We start from the raw sequence: 20,791 nt of genomic DNA, 5'->3' as shown, positions 1-20,791 counted from the left end.
ATTCTTAACTTGTATGTTTAATATTCTTAACTTGCATGTTTAATATTGCCACAGCTACTTCTGTGTACCTAATGGAGGTCTAGCAATAGAGGCTCCATGAAGACATAATTCAGAAGTGATTCATAACATTTCTAAAACACCCTGCATACAACAGACTGTGTGTAATAAAATCCCTTATCTGATATTACCATGTACATTTAAAACTGAATGGTATAATAGTCAACTTTGCTGCTTTATGGCAGTTCAGTAAGAATCATTTCTTTGAACAAATGCTTTCCCTTCTGTTGAAGGCTTGAAGTAACAGTTGTTTGTTCTGTTTGGGTGAAAAACAAATAAGCAAATAAGATGTCCTCCAACAAGGGAGAATGTAGAATTCATGTATTAAGAATTATCAAGAATTATTCAATTAGTACTTTAAGTTGCCTCAGATCTTAACTGGAAGCTGGGACTTTGCTGGTATGTAGCACCCCTAGGTGCTAATCCAGTTGAGATTTGAGGTATCTTAAAGGAATAACTGAATGATTCTTCCTACATTGAATATGCCTGTCTGGTGACATGTTTGAGTGAACTAGTCTTGTTTTCTGTGAGTTGGACAAGGCTTGCAAACACAGCTCCTGATTTGTCATGGAACAGCCCTCTGGGCAGCTTTGCCTGTGGTGCAGTGACTGTCCCTGTGCAGGGAGCCCTCACCAAAACACACCAGCAGGATTCTGCACTGGAGCTGGAGGGCTGACTGTGCTGATCATGGAATGGGCTGGTAAAACACTCAGTTGGGCTGGTGAGCCTGTCTCTAGTGTCAGTGCACCGTGTTTGTGTTGCAGCTTCCTGGGAAGCTCAATGAACTGGATCACAATGGAGACCTTGCTCTGGATCTGGCCCTGGCCCAAAGGCTGGAGGGCATTGCCACTACCCTGGTCAACCACAAGGCTGACGTGGACAGGGCAGACACGAGAGGCTGGAGTCTGCTGCACAAAGCCATCCAGAGGGGTAAGGACATGGGATATGAAGCTGTATTAACTTCCAGTTGTTCCCAGCATGATTCCTAAGTCTATTCCTGTGTCACATTGTAGTTGTCACTTCAGTTAGAAGATTGTAGTGAAGGATGGACTTTGTCCTGTTTCTTTTTTTTTTTTTTTTAAACTTAAAAGCAAACAGACTCTTCTTTGGATCTGAGACCAGGCTGCTGGCTGGGGAAACTTGTGCTACTTGCCATCCAGGTGCAATCCAGTAGAACATTGCCTGCTAAAGGAAGAAATGTAGGGAGACACTGGGAATATTCTAATTTGACAATACCGTGTCTGTGTGACAAATAGCTGAATTGACTGTGACAACATGAGAGTCACAAAGATGAAATCTTTTTCTAGACTTGGACTGAATGCACCGTATGCTTCTTTGTGCTGGTTAACAGCAAGGGTCTGTGCTACTGCACAGCAGTCCTAGAGGAGGAAAATGTGATTGAAAGAAGATGAGGAGCAAGTGGAGGTGCCTCTGTCCAGTCTGAGTATTTTCAAAGCTCTGCTGAATAGCAGTGTAGTTACCACTGGAGTCTGAGTACAACGGCAGGGTTATGTTGAGCTGATCTCCACCTTAGAGTGGGAAATGCATCTGATGAGAACTGGAGCACAGCAGGACCTGGTTGCCATGGCCACAGCACTCTGAAGGCTTTGGATCAGCAGCATCTTGGCCTGTGGTCAAAGTGTGGGAAAAATCTGCAGTGAACACCTCGTGCTGGTTTCCTGCAATGTCTTTGGCAGCTCTGCTCCAGAAAGCCAAGCCTGAGTTTATTTTTAACAGCAAACTCTCTGGGACTCCTAGAAGTTATTTTGGGCTCAAAAAACTTAAACTCAGCTCCCAACTTCTTCTTTTAATTTCCTACATATCTAAACAGGGTAAAGCTGGTGGCTGATCCTGTGAATGAAACTTGAGCAGGAGTAGGAGACCTTCTAGGCATAGGTCAGTGTGGTGGTGGCTGCAGGCCTGTAGAGCACTGCAAAGGTTGCAGCAGGCTGCTCCTCATACTTAATGCTGGCATTTGTCCTCTTGTTCTGCTGTCTGCTAGGGCTGTGAGAATGAATGCTTGCTTCTCAGTAACCACAGCTTCAGTGAATCAGTCACTGTTAACTATCACATGTTCTGGAAATGGAGCTAAAGCAAATTGTCTGAACTTGCCACATGATTCTTATCACTTCTGATCGCTGGAAATGTCAGACATGGGAATCAGAAAATGGGATTTGGGGTTTCGTTGGCAGAGATAATACAGCAGTATAGATTGGAACACTGTTCTTTGTTCTCCAGTTGTGCATTCAGGCCAAACAAGGTGTGACTGTGTCTGTTCAAGGTAGTCTTTGGAGTGAGGGTGGTTAATGTGAAATATGACCCTGAGGCCATTCTTTGCACCCTGGTGGTTCAAGTCCAAGCTTCCATGTGTCTCAATGGGCCTGAGCTCTGACTCCTGAGAAGCTCTCAAGAGGGGGTTCTTGGGAATGCTGTGCATGGTGGGTTTGAACTGCTGAAGGCCTTATCCTATATATAATGGAGCTAAGCTTTCCAGAGCAAAGGCTGTGTTACTGCTGGTTTGTGTAGCAGGACTGAACAGGTGACTGACTGCAACTACACACTTCTGACTGATGCCCTGGAATGGTACCTTTTGTACAAAACAATACTTGTATGTTTAGTATCACAGTTTGTCCAGTGGTCAGTTAAAGCAGCAATGGATTGTTTTGATGGAGGAACTGGCAAATTCAGTATCACAATAATAATAAACTTGTGTGTGAACTTGAGTCACCTGTGGGCAAAACACTTTTTCCAAGGGCTTGTGAAATATTTTAGTCCTGACTTTGCAGTGAAGGGTTGAAGTTGCCTGTTGCTAAGGCATTGTAGGAGCAGACCCTTGTATGTATGGTCTGAAGGGAACTCCTCTGTATCCGTTTTCTGGAGTATAAAGTACATAGTGGGTATCTATCCACAAATAACCTTGTTTTGTTTCCCCAAAGGAGATAAATTTGCTGCAAACTTTCTCATTAAAAACGGTGCCCATGTGAATGCTGCTACACTGGGGGACCAGGAGACCCCTCTGCACCTCGTGGCATCCTACAGCCCCAAGAAACACTCACCTGATGTCATGGCAGAGATGGCACAGATTGCAGAGTCCCTCCTGCAGGCAGGAGCCAACCCCAACATGCAGGACAACAAAGGCAGGTAAATACTGGGGGAAGCCAAGTCAGCAGTTTAACAGACAGTGCTGTGCTGATCAGGTGCTGAGAACCTGCTCAGGTCTGTCAGCAAAGCACAGGTGAGACTGGGAAGCAGGGAGGGTGAATTCATGGACCAGTTGGAGACCTGTGGGCAGCACTCAGAGCAGAAAGCTGTGCAGGCTGAATGGATCCCTGTCATGGCCAATTAAACATAGCCCAGCTGCAGAAAGCTGGGGTGAGATGATGGTGTTAGGACACATGGCACACAGTTAATTTGCCTTTATTGAATCACTGAACAGTAAAGAAGGCCAGCTAAGATGCCAAATAGTGTTCCTGAAAGGTACTTCCATTTGAAGCTGTCAGGGAAACTGAAATTACCTCAAAGCAAGCCAGTATGTGCAGTGTGTTCATCTGAAGTGCAGGGCCTGTTTCAGGAAGCTGTTTCACAGGTTAGGTTGGGCTGGCAAACAAGTGTATAAAATAATATAGAAGACTTGGAGCAGCTATACACAAGCTGATACACTCCAGGGCACAAGAAGCACAAGAACTGTGTGTACACAGTTCTAATAGATCAAGCTCTTGTGCTTCTTCCTTGAAAGTTCACTCTTACATTGAGTCATTGAGTTGCTTACAGCAAATTATTTGAAAGTGTGTCCACTGGAAGAGTAGACTGCTCTTTGTTTCGAGATGTGTTTGTGCCCTTCTGAAAGAAAAGACAGAAGTTAAGCCCATAAATCTTAGGGGCATGTTGATGACCAGGGATAAAATCAAGTGTCTCTCTTGTTCCTGATGTAACTGGACGTTTTTGCTGCAATTACAGGACCCCACTACACGTGTCCATCGTGGTCAGGAACGAGCCTGTGTTCAGTCAGCTGCTCCAGTGCAAGCAGTAAGTTCCTTTTACATGTAAAACACATGTTACCTTGTACAGTGAAGAGATGAAACCTGGTTTGACAACTCCTCTGTGCCTCTTTGCCTTATAGTAAGACCAATAATAGACTTGGGATGCAAAAGTGTAAAAGGCTTTGCATAACTAAAGGTGCCAGGAGCCACGTGAGTTTTTGCCCTACTGTAGAGAAGCAGCAAACTGCATCTCTTGTGTTTTTCAAAGAGGGTGAAGTGATTTCAAAGGTGAAGTGATGTAGTAACATCCATTTGTAGTGGAGCTAAAAGGAGTGATAATACTCTTGAAATGTCTCAATATGTTCTTGAGTTCTGCTTAAAGCTGCCACAGGTGACTTCTTAGGGTGGTGAAGCAGAACACTTTGTTTGACTCAGTTTCTTTGCATTTGAATTTGCAGTTCTTGCACACAGTTCACTCAAATACCAAAAGGAGTTGCCTCTTTGCTATACTTAGTGTGAGCCCAGATCTACCAGGGCCACACTTCTCCTGGGAGCAATAAGCTTGACTCTGGTAGTCCCAGAAGGTGCTGTGCTTGTTTCAGAGTATTCCCATATTCTCTGAGGTAACTGGAGCTACAGTAGGTTTTTTGGCAAGCAGGAGTTGTCAGTGAGGTACGAGATGAGCTCGTACAGCTGTTCAGCCTCTTGAAACTTAAGCTGAGATGGGGAACCACTTTTTAAGGTATAAACTGGGGACACTAACTCTTATTTTTAGACTAGACTTGGAGCTGAAGGATCATGAAGGAAGCACAGCTCTGTGGCTTGCAGTTCAGTACATCACTGTGTCGTCTGATCAGTCTGTGAACCCCTTTGAGGATGCCCCTGTTGTGAATGGAACCTCCTTTGATGAGAACAGTTTTGCAGCAAGGTTGATCCAACGAGGCAGCAACACAGATGCTCCAGACACAGTGACAGGTAAACCAGAGGTTTGTATTTCTGTGTAGGTGAAAGGCTTGTAAGTTAATTGCTTGATGCTGACTGCACTCAGAGGAGCTGGATGAGGTTTCAACAGCATTTGCTGCACAGTAAATGGGAGGTGGTAGCAGCTTTACCCAGAGCTGGAGCACTGACAGCCCCAGGCTGAGCTGGACTTGCAGGAAGTGACAGAAAATCTGGACTCATTGCCAGGTTCTAATATCCTCTTTAGAGTTTCAAAATGTGTAATTGCTAAATGGTAATGCATGTCCAGTCCAGAGTTGCAAGGGGGCTACTAATAGGCAAGATTTTCTTTGTTGACTTCAAACTTCAATGTCATAAGGTAGTGGGGAAGGTGTTAGCACGTTTGTTAGTATCAAAATGTGGTTGGAATAGCACTCTGGCAGTGTTCTTGGTTTTTCTTTAGGAAACTGCTTGCTTCAGAGGGCAGCTGGTGCAGGAAATGAGGCAGCTTCTCTCTTCCTAGCAACTCACGGAGCAAAAGTCAACCACCAAAACAAACGGGTAAAAACAGAAACTTAAACTGGAAGTTTCCTTACTGCTCTTCAGAAATAAGCCAGCAGAGATCTCTCATTGCTAAACTGTAGCTTAAAGCAAGTTGGAGCACTTTGTGAACCTTTGCATGTTTTCAGGTATTTACTGGTGATCAGACCTTTCTTGTGGCACTGTTCTTGCAGCATCAGCTGTTGTTAACGTGCTTCTAACACCTCCCTCAGTGCCTGGTGTGATAGTTCTTAATAAAAGCTGACTTAAGGAGTTTGTAAGTCCTAAGGAGCTTCAGCTACTAGGAGTGAAGCTCTTCACACCAGTTCTTGTGGGAATAGTAGTTTAAAAGCTGCTTCTCTGCATGTCTCAAGCTGTTAACCCAGCACCCTGTTTATTAAAGGGAGAAACCCCCCTGCACACAGCCTGCAGGCACGGCCTGGCAAACCTGGCAGCAGAACTCCTGCAGCAAGGAGCCAATCCCAACATCCAGACAGCAGAAGCAGTGCTTGGGCAGAAGGATGCATCTGCTCCTCCAACAGCAGAGAATGTTTATCTGCAAACTCCCCTCCACATGGCCATTGCTTACAATCACCCAGATGTGGTGTCAGTCATCCTGGAACAAAAAGGTGGGTGTTTCCTGGTTCAGACTGTTGGTACTGTAGGAAGTTGGTGTGTCAAGATGGCATCTGAGCTGTGTTTGACAAACTAAGCATTTTTAAAGTAGAGCAGTTAATAAGACAGGCTAAATATAGTCTTAAACTCAAAATCATCTGCTTCTTAAGACTAGAAAATTATTTTGCCTGTGAGTGCTTGTAAATTCTCCACTGTAGATAATGGACTTGAACAGTTAATCCTGGGTTCTATTCTACTTGTACAACTGAGATCCCTTCAAAGCATTTGCTTCAGGTAAATACTGGAATAAAATTTGGGTAAAGGCACCTTTGTGGTGAGATTTCTGCCTCCCTTAACTCTTACTAAGAGGATTTTGTACGAGGTAATGCTGGAGTTACAACAGGATTGAAACTTGAGTACTCAAATACTGGCAGATGAGTTTGTCAAATGCTGTTAGTTCAGCTTCTTTCTAGCAGCAGGAGGGGAGATTGACAGCTGAAGGAAGGCCAGCTTTGTCTCCTACCATAAGTGAGATTTAGAAGGGAGTAGGTGAATTGGGGTAAATATCATCCATCCCAGGGAGCTAAGGAGGAGGGATGGTGCCACCACACTGTGGTACAGCCTCCACTCTTCATTCTCAAAGCTTTGTGTGTGCCACTGTATTTGGAATTGCAGGTAGAAAGGGACAGGTTAAGCCTCTTAGCTAGAGAATTGAATGTTCTTTAGTGTAAGTATTAAGATTAGGCAGTAGTGGAAATACTGTCTGAATCCTAAGCAGTATCAGATCAGGGAAGCTGAAGGTATCTTGCTCAGATCTTTCAGACTGACTGCTAAAGGAACAGCCCGCTTCAAAATGTGACACTGCTGCTGCAGCAGCTTTCAGTGTGTGACTGCAGGTCAAGTACAAGAATGCTCTAATTCCTGATGCTTTTTTGTAGCTAATGCTCTTCATGCCACCAACAACTTGCAAATTATTCCTGACTTTAGTCTGAAGGACTCAAGAGACCAGACTGTGCTGGGATTGGCTCTTTGGACAGGTATGGACCCTCCACACAAGATGAGAATTCACAACAATATGGAAGCTGTGATGTGAACAGGAGTTTTTTTAAAAGATAAAACAGCAGGTGTGTGTTCATGTTCTGGCTTGTGCTGCTGAAGAGGAGCTGTCAAGGAGAGCTTTAGATGATTCTTCATCTTCTAGAAATGAGTGCTCACCTGTGACTTAGTGAAAGATTTCTAGCCCACAGCTGTACTCAGAGTTCTGGGGAATTTTTCCTCTGTGAACTCCCTACTTATTTTCCTATCAGATCACTGTATTGTCTGAGCATGTTAACCCTGTTCTGTTAGTCCTCAGTGCATCTGCTTTATAGACCCAAGAGTAAAATACTAATGAGCTTGACCTCCTCAGGCATGCACACCATAGCAGCTCAGCTGCTGGGATCTGGGGCCTCCATCAATGACACCATGTCAGATGGACAGACTCTGCTGCACATGGCAATCCAGAGGCAGGACAGTAAGAGTGCCCTCTTCCTGCTGGAACATCAGGCAGATATAAATGTCAGGTAAGATCCTAACTGATCCAGCACTCAACTGCATGAGTCTCTAGAGCAGGTGGTGATGAATGCCTTTGTATAACGGCTTGAAGTTGGTTTCAGGCTGTGATCTGTGCAGTTATGTGTTTGGCACAGTTTTATGGCACTAGAGCTGAGGGGTTACATGTGTGAACTTGGACCTGTGTGTAGCTCCGTTGGTCAGTACCTCCTCTAGTGGCTGCAGAAGGAGGTGCCACTTAATTCTAAGTGAGACAGAATCCTCTGTAACAGACTCAAGCCCTAGAGAGAGGCCTGGAGGCACTGAACTTCCATAGTCTCATCCATCTGCCAGCTTGTTGGAGCTGCGTGTTTGCCACCATCCGAAACAATTAGATGTAGGTCCAGCAACAAGATTCCAATAGAACTTGCCTCCTGAGTATCTCCTAGACAACTTGATATTAGACTTAACAGAACATTTGTCTGCTTACATGACTGACAGGCTGGCTGTGAAAGTTGGCAAGCTATAGTGTCATGAATGTCACGGGTACAAACTGCCTAATGCTGCTGTTCTAACTTCAGGCTTTTAACAGTTGGTATTTGACTGTTGCTTGAAGTGTTGCCACGTTGCAGACAAAGCTGTTCTCTGCTGTGGCAGCAGGCTGGCTCTGAAGGAACTTGTTCAAATAATGGCTGCACTGAAGGCAGTGAGTGTCTCTGAGCTAAGAACACGCACTTTTCCAACTTTAGAAATCAATCGCTTGCTGCTAAACGGGGGAAGAAAGGTAAATACAAAGCTGTGATGAAATATGAGCGTGGTGTGTTTGCTTGGCTGGAGAGAAATGACCTTACCACAGCAGAAATACACACGTGAGGAGGGGATTTTTGGCTTTCTCAGTAAACTGCTGTAGTAACACACTTGGAACTGTCCCTGCTGCAGGACACAGGACGGGGAGACAGCCCTGCAGTTGGCCATCAAAAACCAGCTCCCTCTCGTGGTGGATGCCATTTGTACCAGGGGAGCAGACATGTCCGTGCCAGATGAGAAAGGAAATCCTCCCCTGTGGCTTGCCTTGGAAAACAACCTGGAAGATATTGCATCAACTTTGGTAAGACTGTCGGTTGGCTTAATTTAGTCTCAGTTTTGTGCACCTTGCTAGCAACAAAAGAGGTTATCAGCAAAACAAAACTCAGTGCATGAAAAGAACAGAGTGGTCCAATATCACTAATTTTAGAGGGTTTTTTTCACCAGAGGTCCCTCTTTTGTGGAGAAATCTTTTATAAATACAGCCAAATCTCTTGCAGCCACTGTAATAAAATACTATAGAATGTGCTATCTAGATCCTGGAAGGAGTAAAGATCCACTGAAAGCATCAGTCCATGGCATACCAGGCTTGTGTAATGATCAGCTTCCTGAATAAAACTGAACATGCCTGTGTGTTAGTGCTAGCTCTTATTGCATCTTAAAGTTGCATCAAGAAGGCCTTTAAAGGCTTATATTTACTTTAAAGGTAAATTTAGTTTCAGGCACAGGTGATCCAAGAGGAGATTTCTTAGGAGACTGAAGTAGACCTCCTTCTGTCTTCTTCATAAGGAAGTTACTTGAAAGTTTTTGTCTCTGATACCCAGTTTTTGTCTGCTAGAGACAAGTATTTAAAAGCTGTGCTGGTGACCTGAGAAATAAATCTTGTAACGGTACTTGACTGTTTGTGCTGATATTGGATAAGAACCTTTCTGGGGTCAACACTGCAACTACTCCTGTGCAAACCTTGTAAAGTGGAGTGGAACAAGTCTTAAGTGCCACATTGCTCAAGTTTGCAGTTCTCTAGTAGAAGAATACCAATATTAGCAGTACAACTCATGGAAGAAACTCTCTGTTTAGCTGAATGTATAGAAAAGCAGGTAAATGGGCCAGAGCTTCAAAGGCAATGTCTGCAGATGCTGCTTGAGTTGCTGTAGGTGCTGAAAGTGAGGTAACCAGTCCAACTGGCCTAAGACCTGTCTATCAAAGTATATGGGTGAATATTTGAATTGTTAATAAATCCTAATTAAGGATTACATAGTAAACCAATAAAGTACTGGTCTGGAAGACCTTAAAGCAGCTTCCTGAAATTCAGTGACTGCCACAAGAATAGACAAGGCATCTCAGGTGCTACCTGTGAGGGACAGTGTTCCAGAAGCATTAGTCAGGGACTAGAGCAGGAGTCTGGAGACATAAAAAAACCTTCACTGCCTCATTGTGCTTCTCCTTCCAGGTCAGGCATGGCTGTGATTCAACCTGCTGGGGGCCGGGGCCGAGTGGCTGCTTCCAAACCCTTCTGCACAGGGCTATCGATGAGAACAGTGAACAGATCGGGTGCTTCCTGATCCGCAGGTCAGGGACTTCCCAAACCTTCTGATGGGTACATGTATGTCCCTGGTATAAGTTCATTGAGTGCTGTCTTAAGTCAGTAACAAGTATGTGCTTCCTCAGGTTTTTGGTGGGTGGGACTTCAGGAATTCTGACTAATCTTAGACACATTCTGTTATCTCTGTTAGCATCATGGTCTTGATGACCACAGTCAAACTAAACCCAGGAGTTTGTGCTTTTGTAGGATGTGTCAGCAGTTGCTGGATCAGCTCTTGTAAAGTTTTTTCTGACCCTTTTTGAAACAGTTCAAGTCTGTATTAAACATAATGAATTGACTGTTGTGTTTCAGTGGGTGTGATGTGAATAGTCCCAGAAAGCCAGGCCCGAATGGAGAAGGGGAAGAGGAAGCTCATGATGGACAGACACCCCTACACTTGGCAGCCTGCTGGGGACTAGAAGAGGTGATCCAGTGCCTTCTGGAGTTTGGTGCCAATGTCAATGCTCAGGTGTGTGGAGAAACGGTGCACAATTTTTTAAAGTTGATTCTCTGCCTCTAATGTAGTTTCCTCTCAGCAGTGTGTTTTGCTTGATGGGGAAAAGAACATCCTGCTTAGATATGAGCCAGTGCAGCTCTGCTTTCTCTCCTGTCCCTTGTTATCAGGTCTAGGGCTTATCTGCCCATATGGTGGGTTAATTCCAGAAGCTGTGCTGAAAGAAAATAATGGTACAGTGTTATATTTCTGATGTAATGATTAGAATTCAGCTCCTCTGTCCTTACTGTGAATTAAAGGAAGAAGCAGGGCTCTATTCTGCTGCAATTAATCATTAAATGAGCTACAGTGTAAAACTCCATAATACTCCACTGCAGTGTGTTTGGGAAGTGTCTTCTGTTACTGAGTAAACTGAGGTGATGTAAGTATGAGTTACACTTCATTTTTGATTACACAGTAATCCTTAGACAGAAAGCTTGACAGATAAGAACAAAGGAGATGAATGGGTAACATTTCTAGGTCCTGATGCTGTTGAAAGTGAGATCAGAATGAATCACAGAACACAGTCACAGAGCAGCCATGGCTGTAAGCTGCTGCTTGATGCAGACAAATGATTAAACACCTCAGTTGAATTTGCTGTTAAATTTGAATGCTCATCTCTGCCCCCAGAATGACTATGTGGGAGATGTTACACTGAGCTACTTAAACGGCTCTATAGCACAGGATTGAGGTCAACCTGTTTGGAGAAACAAATCCCAATTTGCTTTTCTTGCCCTGTGGATTTTGAGCTCCCACTGCAGCTCTTTGGTGTCCCTGCTGAAGGCAGCTGGGTGTGTCACAGAACTAAACTGTCAAGTTTGCTTGACACTTCAGAATTAGGGAAGAACTTGTGTATTACTGAATCTTCACGTAAGAAACTTCCTGGTTTCCTTCTAGGATGCAGAAGGAAGAACTCCAATCCATGTTGCCATTAGCAACCAGCATAATGTTATCATTCAACTGATGATTTCACATCCAGATATTAAGCTGAATGTACGTGACAGGCAAGGAATGACTCCCTTTGCTTGTGCCATGACATATAAAAATAATAAAGCAGCTGAAGCAATCTTGAAGAGGGAACCAGGAGCTGCTGAACAGGTAAGCTGGGAGTGTTCAAACCATGCTGGTCCTGTTACTAGTTTGTGGTAACAGTTGTTCCACAGGCCAGTTCTGCTTCATCCTTTTGTGTCTGTACATGCAATCCGTTTGCCAGATGCCAAATTGTCTGTTGCAGGATTTATTAGGGAACTGTAGGGTGTATGTCCTATGTGTGAGTAAGAACATTAAGGTTTAGTGTCTTGTCAAACCTTGTCTTGTCAGTACTAAACTGAGGAACAGGCCTATGTGTATATAAGGAGAACATTCTAACTCTGCTCTTGTCTTGTGCTGGACTAGTACAGAAATAATCTATTACCCAGCTCTCCTAAAGCTATCCAAACCAGAAAACCTGACCTAAAATAGCTGAAAAATAGATGCTATGCTGCCTTGCTGAACTATAAAATCTCCAACTGTATCTTCAGGCTTCTGGTGTGACACTTCAGGCAGCTGTTCAGGAGATTCTTCCTACCCTGTGTAAGTTTAATTACTAGTAAAGTATTTCAGTGCTTAGTGAGCTCTTATTATATCTAAAACGTAGTTATAAATACAAGTAGTTCTGAATATGCTTTAATATCAGCTTCAAGGCAAAGTTGAACAACATGTACTTGGTATTAAGCCAAAATGAATTCTCAGGTTGCCCAGAGAAGCTGTGGCTGCCCCATCCTTGGAAGTGTTCAAGGCCACGTTGGACAGGGCTTGGAGCAACCTGGGATAGTGGAAAGTGTCCCTGTCCATGGCAGGGGGGTTGGAACTGGATGGTCCCTTCCAACCCAAACCATTCCATGGTTCTGTGAATACACTTTGCATCAGTGTGGCAGGATTGCATGTTGCTTCCTTCTCCTGGATTAACTGCCAGATTGACTCAAGCTTGTTTCATTCAACTGAATTTATCATTAACTGCTGCTCAGTGCTTCATTACAACAGCTGTTAACCTTTTGTCTGTCTAACAATACTCTGCAGTGTGTGGTCAAGCAATGCCCAGGTTATAAAGTAGAAATAAAGCAATCTGCAGCAGGCTTGAGTGAGCAGTTGCAGCAGATAACTGAACTGAGAAATCACCTGATAGATGTGATTAACAGATAAGTCTCTCATGTCAGCCAGTGAAAGGAGCAAGATTCTACAGTTCAAGTAGATGGAGCAAATGTCTCCTAGTGAAAATATGTCCTACTACATAAAACAACTTGTTCTCCAGCAGTAATGGATTTAATTTCACGTGCCCTTTCTGCCCCAGGTTGATAACAAAGGCCGGAATTTCCTCCATGTGGCTGTTCAGAACTCAGACATTGAGAGTGTGCTGTTCCTGATCAGTGTCCAGGCTAATGTGAACTCCAGGGTCCAGGATGCCTCCAAACTCACCCCTCTCCACCTGGCAGTCCAGGCTGGCTCCGAGATCATCGTGCGCAATCTGGTACGTGCTGGAGTCGCTTTTCCTCCGCTTAAAAATGCACCTTGTGGCTTAACACACAGTGCCTGTCACCTGGAGAAGGCACCTGAAGGTGACACCACTTTTTGTGAAACAGAAAGTTCCCTTAGTTTGTGCTGTTGCTGAGCTGCCTCCCCCAGGTTTGCAGCAATCCCTGGGCAGTGCGACTCACCTAAAGAACCTTCCCTTGCCGTTTCTGCACATTTGAACACAAACACAAGTCGCAGCAGCTCAGTAATGACAGCGTTTTATATGTGCTGGAGGCCCTGCAGTATCTCTGTGCAGTGGAGTCTTGTGTGCTTCATTCACAGAAATAAAGAAATAGCCCTGGAAGCGTCGCTGACCGTGTCCCTTTTGCACCCTGACAGCTGCTGGCAGGGGCCCAGGTGAACGAGCTGACCAAGCACCGTCAGACTGCCCTTCACTTGGCAGCACAGCAGGACCTGCCCACCATTTGCTCAGTCCTTCTGGAGAATGGAGTGGACTTTGCAGCTGTAGATGAAAATGGAAATAATGGTAAATGTCAAGTTACACAAGTCAGTGCAAACACTTCAGTAGGTCTGGTGGTGGGGAGAGCCCACTGACAGGGCTTGTTCTGCAGAGGTGGAACAGAATGAAGGTCCAAGAAATCAGAGGTTTTGAGAGGGAAGATGGGAGAAGTGGAAGGGGGGGTTGGTAATTTATTTATCAGCTGCAATTATTGCTGACATTCAGAGTCTTGGACTTGTTTTGTTTTTACTTTTCAGCTCTTCATCTGGCAGTGATGCACGGCCGGCTGAACAACATCCGGGTCCTCCTCACAGAGTGCAATGTGGATGCAGAAGCCTTTAATATCAGGTAATTATTTATAGTCTTGGGACTAAAAGAACCACATTCTGTTTTAAAATGTATGATTATATGACTGGTTTAAAAAATCAACAAGGATTTGTCTTGTATTATAATATTTATACACAAACTTGAGTGAAGTGTGCAGATGATGCTGTGTCTAAATTCTGTGGAAATTATATGTATACACCAAGAAAAGAAAGTTAAAGTAGGCAGTTGAGATAAGCTCAGTTGGTTAGAGCATGGTGCTAATAACACCAAGGATGTGAGGCTGATCCCTGTATGGACCATTCACTTAAGAGTTGGACTTGATGATCCTTCTGGGTCCCTTCCAACTCAGAACATTCTGTGTATGTGGTACTGAGTTACTGAGGCATAGCATGGTTTAAATCTGAACCATGGATGAGGAACTGCAGTAGCAAGCAGACTTTGATCAGGATAACAAACTCTTTTCCCCAGAGGCCAGTCACCAATGCACATTTTGGGACAATATGGGAAAGATAATGCAGCAGCCATCTGTGACCTCTTCTTGGAGTGTATGCCAGAGTACCCTCTAGACAAACCTGATGCTGAAGGAAACACAGGTGGGTGAGACTCAACAGCTGTTAAACTTGAAAACCACTCAAGTTGTATTCATGCTATGTCACTTTTAAAGCTGGAATAATTGGCAGTAATATGTTAAATACAGTAAGATGCAAACATTGCACAGAAACTTAAAACCTAAAGATGCTGCTCTGCACTGAGGGTACCACAGCCCACCACTCTGCTAGCAGGGAACTGGCTTTTATTTTTCAGTGCTGCTCTTGGCTTACATGAAGGGAAATGCCAACTTGTGTCGTGCAATAGTGAGAGCTGGGGCTCGGCTCGGAGTCAACAACAACCAGGGAGTCAACATCTTCAACTACCAAGTTGCTACAAAACAGCTTCTCTTTAGGCTGCTGGGTGAGTGCCACTGGCTGCAGTGGGAAAGTGTTTTTAGCTTAGGCTTCTGGGATACTTCAGTGAAGGAAAGAACTCTGGACAGCTGACTTAATTGACAGTAATTCCAGACAGGCTGAACTTGTGAATTTTATAATACTTTCAGTGGGGGGGTAGAAAAATACTAGTTTTTCTCACTATCAGCTGAGTAGTTGTACAATGCAGACCTGTCAGACTTAAATGTTGCTTTTCCTCTAAGGATAGACATGGAAACTCATGGCTGGGTGTGTAGTCTGATGTAGCTTAAAACCCAGACACTGCTTTGTAACTGCTGGTGTGTAGTTGCTGTGGGTAATGTGATGATGTTGAAAGCAACTAAACATTGTCTACAACCAAGACTGCAAGAGTAGTTAGATCCATTGTACTGGCTGCAACCTGAACTGGACAAATCCTCCTTAATATGTTTAGTGAACTCAAAAGATATCTGAGCCCATTTTGTCTTTACATTTTTGCCTCTAACAGATATGCTGACAAAAGAACCTCCCTGGTGTGATGGCTCCAACTGCTACGAATGCACTGCCAAATTTGGAGTCACAACAAGAAAACATCACTGGTAACGTGACCCATCTTGCTGTGCTTACAAGGAAAGATTCCTCTTCCAAATGTAGTTAGGCTTGTTCCACCTGGTGGTTTAGGGAACCTCCATGTTAATGCAGGTGTATAACCACTAATCCAGCTGAAACATTCCACCCTGTCTTAGATCAGTAACTTGTGGTCTGACTAAAATCTTATCTTAAGCAGTTTGTGCTGGTTGTAAATGAGAAATCCTGTCCAAGTTTCAGTAGTAAAAGAGGATTAAAATGCCCACTTTCAGTAGTTGTCATGGAAAGAGTGATGCACTTCACTCAAAGGGAGAACAGTGTATTGTGTTGATATAGGACAGTGAGTTAACAAAGTTCAGTGGTAAATGTGGCAGTGGTTTAGCAAGACTTGATGGCAAGGTACACTTGATTATTTACTGTATAGAGGATTGGGTCAGACAAAACTGAGGCTCAGAAGACCCCTTGTGTTCCAAACTCCTTCTCGCTGGGAGTTCAGGTGTGATTGGATCCAGACTTAGTCCCAGGCTTGGCCAATGGCTTATGTCTAAAGGATGATACATGTGCAATCAATCCTCTAGATCACTTAGCTAAGATTCAAGGTTTCAGCACTTATTCCCAATTCACTTACTGAGTATCTGACACTCTCAGCCTTGAGAGGTGTCCCAGCTCCAGGGGAGATCCTGGTGTGCAGCCCACTGCCATACAGGAGAGCTCAACAGGCTGTTCACTGCTTATGGAGCAAGATGATTGACTTGCAGCTCTGCTTGTCCCCAGAGCCCAGCTTAGCCAGACACAGCCTTTGGGACAGCCCTCTGGCTGTTCCTTATCCAGGACAGGCAGGAGGGAGCACACCAGCCCTGTGTGGGGCTGACCTGCTCTGAAACAGGAGAGATTTGGGCAGGTGTTACCTGCTCAGCTTTGGAGTTCTGTTTGTAAGGGCTGAAAATGCTGACACGAGTTGTTCTTATGTAGATATGAGTTGCCTTTTTTAACTAGTCTGACCTTCTACAAAACATGCTGGGTTAGAGGGATGTTAAGCTAAGATTTTCTTAGCCCAGTGTTCCAGAGAAACCACAGGTGGATCAGTTGAAGTTGTACCAGTTGACTGACCAGTACAGAAGCATCATGTGGTTTTGGCATTAGTAAACTCTTCCATGAGAGATATCAGAAGACACAAGACAAACATAACATTTCAATTGGTACTGTCCATTTTAGTGATGACAGCATTGATAAAGAATGTCAAAGACTAAAATCCTGGTGTTCATTAGGAGTGTGAACTCACTTTTCTCCCACCCCTCTTCTCCCAACAGCCGACACTGTGGACGCCTGCTCTGCCATAAGTGCTCAACAAAGGAGATTCCCATCATAAAATTTGATCTGAACAAGCCAGTCCGAGTTTGCAACATCTGCTTTGATGTCCTGACTCTGGGAGGAGTCTCCTAGTATGCTGTGGAAGTAAAGGGATTCCCAGTCAGTGCTCCTGACAGCAGCTCTGCTTACAAGCCCTCTGGATAGGGAAGAGGAGGCCTATACATGTCTTCTGCAATAGACTGAACTAATTAAGGACCCTGTTATGATATACTCTGGTATAAATGACTTTGTATGACTGTAAATGTATCAGGCTGTGATAGACTTCACTAGGAATTCGAATGGATCGTGGCAACCAAGTGACAAAAGAACTTAGACCCTCTTCTAGTTGCAGTGGGGTATGGAAGCTGAAATTTAGACTGTTTGAATCGATGCAAAACAGGTCTGTCCTTGACATGGTGCTTTGCACTGAGCAACTCTATTAAGTCCTGTGGCTTTCAGGCTGCTTAGTAGAGATGGCATTAAGTTTCAGGGTAACCAGGTATCTTTCTTTGCTTTGTCTTAAAGATAAATGTTCCCCTTCTCTAGAGAAGACTTCTTGTGAAGCTAAACTGAGCTGTTGCAACCACTGTTCATTTCAAGAAACACTTCAAACCCGGGGTAGTTCTAAGTATAGCTCGAGAATTGTGGCCTTACAACAGAAAGCTTTACACCATCTGATGCAAAGCAGTCAGAATTGCAGACCCACGTCTTGATACCTCCTCAGCAAAGTCTCATCAGCTTTAGCATGTTCAGGAGAAGTGCAGGATTGCTTTAGGCAGTAAATGCTCTTGCTCATCCCTGCTAGAACTGTCAGTCTTTGTTGCACTTTCATTTTTCCGTCGCTGGTCCTTCCAGTCCAGGGAACTTGTGTAAATGGCTGAGTTTGCTGAAAGGCCTGAGCATGTGCTAAAGGAGAAACACTAAACCTGGGCAAGTCAAACTCACAGTACAGCAATAAATGCTGAAGTGCATTAGGAATCCCATGAGGGGGACAGTAGCACTTTCCTTGGTTTACAGAGCCTGGTGACTGCTGGGGGAGAGCCAGGAGCCCTGCCAGTGTAGAATGTGCTGCACCTCAAGACACTAAATTTGGGTCCATTTTCAGCAGGATTGCTGGTGAGTGGGACTGTATGTGGAGGCTTCCTATTAGGAGTAAGCTGCAGTATTTTAATCTAGGCTGGTCATGCTCTTTTAAACATGGTTGATCCATGAAAAACCCATCACCACGTTGTGCAGGTAAACAGGAAGGGACTTTCCTGGTAGACCAAGTTGTGATTTGATGGCCAAAGGCTTCAGTTAGGAAAAATGGGTACTTAAGCAAAACTACATGCCATGTTAAGGCTGTTTTTATCCCAAGAGATGAACACAGTTTAGACTCAGCTCAGCATTCCTCATCTGTGCTCCATGAACTGGTGTGCATTGATTTAATGACTGTTATTTCCAGTGAACACATGGACAGTTGGTGACAGTGACTTGTCAGTCTTAAAGAGTCAGATGAGATGATAAATCAGACTGCTGCTGTAGGGGAGACTTGCTTGAGGTTGTTCTCAAACTTGTACAAGGAGAGGACAGGAGAGGGTGTAACTGCTGACGTTTGCACAATGAATTTCACGTCAAGTCTCACTTGATCTGCACTTTGATCTCCCAATATGCACATGTTGTAACTGGAATCACCCCTGTAACACTAGGAAGAGTAATGGATGACAATACAAACTTGCCTCACTGTTTGATGTCTGCTGCTGTCCTGTTCCAACAGAATGCCCTGGGTAACACAGCTGGTCTCTTAACACAGTTACTAATCCAAATGGTGCATCTCTGGCATAATATTGTAAGTGAATGTGGGACTATAGTGGTGTCAGTTAATGTTGGTGACTGAACTAAGGGTGTCAGTCAGCTGCAAGCTACAGTCTGGGTTCTTTGAAATAGCTGATGGCAAACATTGTACTTTTAGTCCATTGCTTTCTGATGTTTCAGGGTGTCACTGGCTGTAAGTCTGTAGCAGTGAAAGTTAATGTGGAGAGAGTGAATTTGGTGAAAGGATCCTGCCTGTAGTGTGTCCCATGGGAACATGTTGACTTCCTTCTTGGTTTGGAGCTGCAGAGCTGTGGAGGGGTAAGTGTGTGCTCAGAATGCTTCCAGACACTGGTAGAGGAGTGGTTTTCCAAGGCCACAGCCTATGGACTCAGTTGGAAAACTGCACAACATGTAAGTGCTAAAGCATTGAAACATCACTTTTTCAGTGACTTCTCTGGAAGGGCCAAAGGAACAGGGAGCTCAGCTCTAACAGAATAAGCAAGCTTTTAACTGATGGAAAAGTGTGGATTTGGTGAAAACTCAACTGAATGGCAAGTTTAAGGCTGGCTAGTTGCTCTTTTAGAAAGTAGAATATTAATTAAAACTGTGTAAAACTGAAAGATTGGGAAACCATCTGTAGTGTTCCTGTTTTGCTGTTTACAGCTAGTACTGTCCCAGCTTTCTTACTGAAGTCTGAAATGACAGTTAAGGTTATTGGTAAATGTACAGTCTGAAGTGTTCATTAAAGCAACTAAATTCAGCAAATTTGATCATTTTAAAGTGCCTTTGAGATAGTTTCCTTCCAGCCAACTCTGAATAGCTTTCTGCCAGAGCTAAAGGGGAAAAGCTCAACAACTTGAACCAAAACCCAAGTCAGTTCTTTTCTAGTTCAGCTGAGGAGGTTGACTCCACCAACAAGTGGTGGGACTCAGCCCATCACACACTCTGCCTAGTATTGGTCTGAGCTCTCAGACCTCTGAGACTTTTTGGGAGTTTTGCTGGCAATGCTCCACTGCAGGGTACAAATGTGAATGAGGCACTTGGTAACGTAGTGGTGGTCAACACATTTCGAACTCTAAACAACTGCTCTTCCCTTTTTGTAGCATTATACAGTGGTGACCAAACCCCCCACCCCCTTCCCCCTGCTGTCTTTTTAGTGGTATCTATTAACTTCAGACTCAAGTCTGCCAAGCATTGAACAAAAGGGTAAATGGAAAACACAGTGGTGTCCCTGGGAAGTGCTGCTGCCACAGCAGGCTCCAGGCACTTCAGCAGGGCTGCCTGGGAGGTCGGGTGGTTCGTGCTGTAGCTTTTTTGTTCTGAGACTGGATTCCTTTTGATTGCAGTCACCCAGCACTCTTACACAAGCACAAAACGTGGTCTGAGATTCTGTGTCTCTGTACAAGGTGCAGTCACCGTTTCACACCACTGAGTGGAGTGAGAAGGTCGGTGTTCAAGGTACTCGGAGTAAGTCGCTGGCTAAAAGCTGACATGCCTTAATGACTTCCTGTGCTGGAGATTAACAGCTTGTACAACTGCTCAGTAGTGCTTCTAAACTAACATGGAACAGTATGGGAGGCCAAGGCTGGATTGTTCTGTAGATCAAATGTTAATAGGCAAGTCCTCTCTTTTCTGTAACCAGCAGAGGTGGGTACTGCAGCAAACTCGTCTCTAGAAAAATCAAAGCTTGTACGAGTGACAGAAGTAACTCTGAACCTTCTAATACCCTCTGTGAAATAGAAAAGGAAGTCTTAGAACAATGGCATTTTATCTGCAATGTTTGTCTGGAGTCATTGTAAAAATGTATTTTTCCAATATGCATTACTTTGTTGTGTAATGATTCTACTTGTAATAAAATGCAGAACTAGACGATGCATCGTGAGGTGAAACCTTGCTAAGGACACATCTGCTCCTGGAGAGAGCTGTCCCCTCTGCCAGCTATCCTTCCAAGCCACAAGGAAAACCAGAGATACAGCATCCCATTGGGCATGACAGCTTTTATTCTTTGTTCTGAAATTATTCCAGGTGTTCATTTTCACGTGGAATTGCTACACATTCTTTTGGCTGACAAGACCTGTAGTTTGTACCTTATGTGAATGCCTTATACCAGACTTATCTGTAATCAGTGAGACAATCCAGCTCCCCCCAGGCCAGAGCTGGTTCCTGGAGTGAATCAGTTCAAGTGGCAGACACTTTGTGCCCTCAGCTGTGTCCTGGGGGGCAGCCCAGCCCCTGGGAGGG

General features: G+C 44.3%; 1 protein-coding gene across 1 annotated transcript in view; it reads left to right on the top strand.

Annotated features, from left to right (window-relative positions):
- ANKFY1 (ankyrin repeat and FYVE domain containing 1) overlaps positions 1-20,426 on the top strand; it is a 32,763-nt gene extending 12,337 nt beyond the window's left edge. The window contains exons 8-26 of the mRNA XM_027664449.1: positions 822-987; positions 2,994-3,198; positions 4,015-4,083; positions 4,813-5,012; positions 5,440-5,537; positions 5,920-6,145; positions 7,070-7,168; positions 7,540-7,693; positions 8,601-8,769; positions 9,916-10,034; positions 10,360-10,516; positions 11,438-11,638; positions 12,870-13,046; positions 13,430-13,577; positions 13,808-13,898; positions 14,346-14,470; positions 14,682-14,828; positions 15,327-15,417; positions 16,717-20,426. Coding sequence (XP_027520250.1) covers positions 822-987; positions 2,994-3,198; positions 4,015-4,083; positions 4,813-5,012; positions 5,440-5,537; positions 5,920-6,145; positions 7,070-7,168; positions 7,540-7,693; positions 8,601-8,769; positions 9,916-10,034; positions 10,360-10,516; positions 11,438-11,638; positions 12,870-13,046; positions 13,430-13,577; positions 13,808-13,898; positions 14,346-14,470; positions 14,682-14,828; positions 15,327-15,417; positions 16,717-16,849 — 2,775 coding nt within the window. The 3' untranslated portion in view covers positions 16,850-20,426. The remainder of the gene's footprint in view (positions 1-821; positions 988-2,993; positions 3,199-4,014; positions 4,084-4,812; positions 5,013-5,439; positions 5,538-5,919; positions 6,146-7,069; positions 7,169-7,539; positions 7,694-8,600; positions 8,770-9,915; positions 10,035-10,359; positions 10,517-11,437; positions 11,639-12,869; positions 13,047-13,429; positions 13,578-13,807; positions 13,899-14,345; positions 14,471-14,681; positions 14,829-15,326; positions 15,418-16,716) is intronic.
- Positions 20,427-20,791: the final 365 nt, after the last annotated feature.

This window comes from Corapipo altera, unplaced genomic scaffold, assembly GCF_003945725.1.
Source record: "Corapipo altera isolate COAL_440 unplaced genomic scaffold, ASM394572v1 181b, whole genome shotgun sequence".
Taxonomy (NCBI): Eukaryota; Metazoa; Chordata; class Aves; order Passeriformes; family Pipridae; genus Corapipo; species Corapipo altera.
This window is presented reverse-complemented; position numbering and strand designations above follow the sequence as displayed.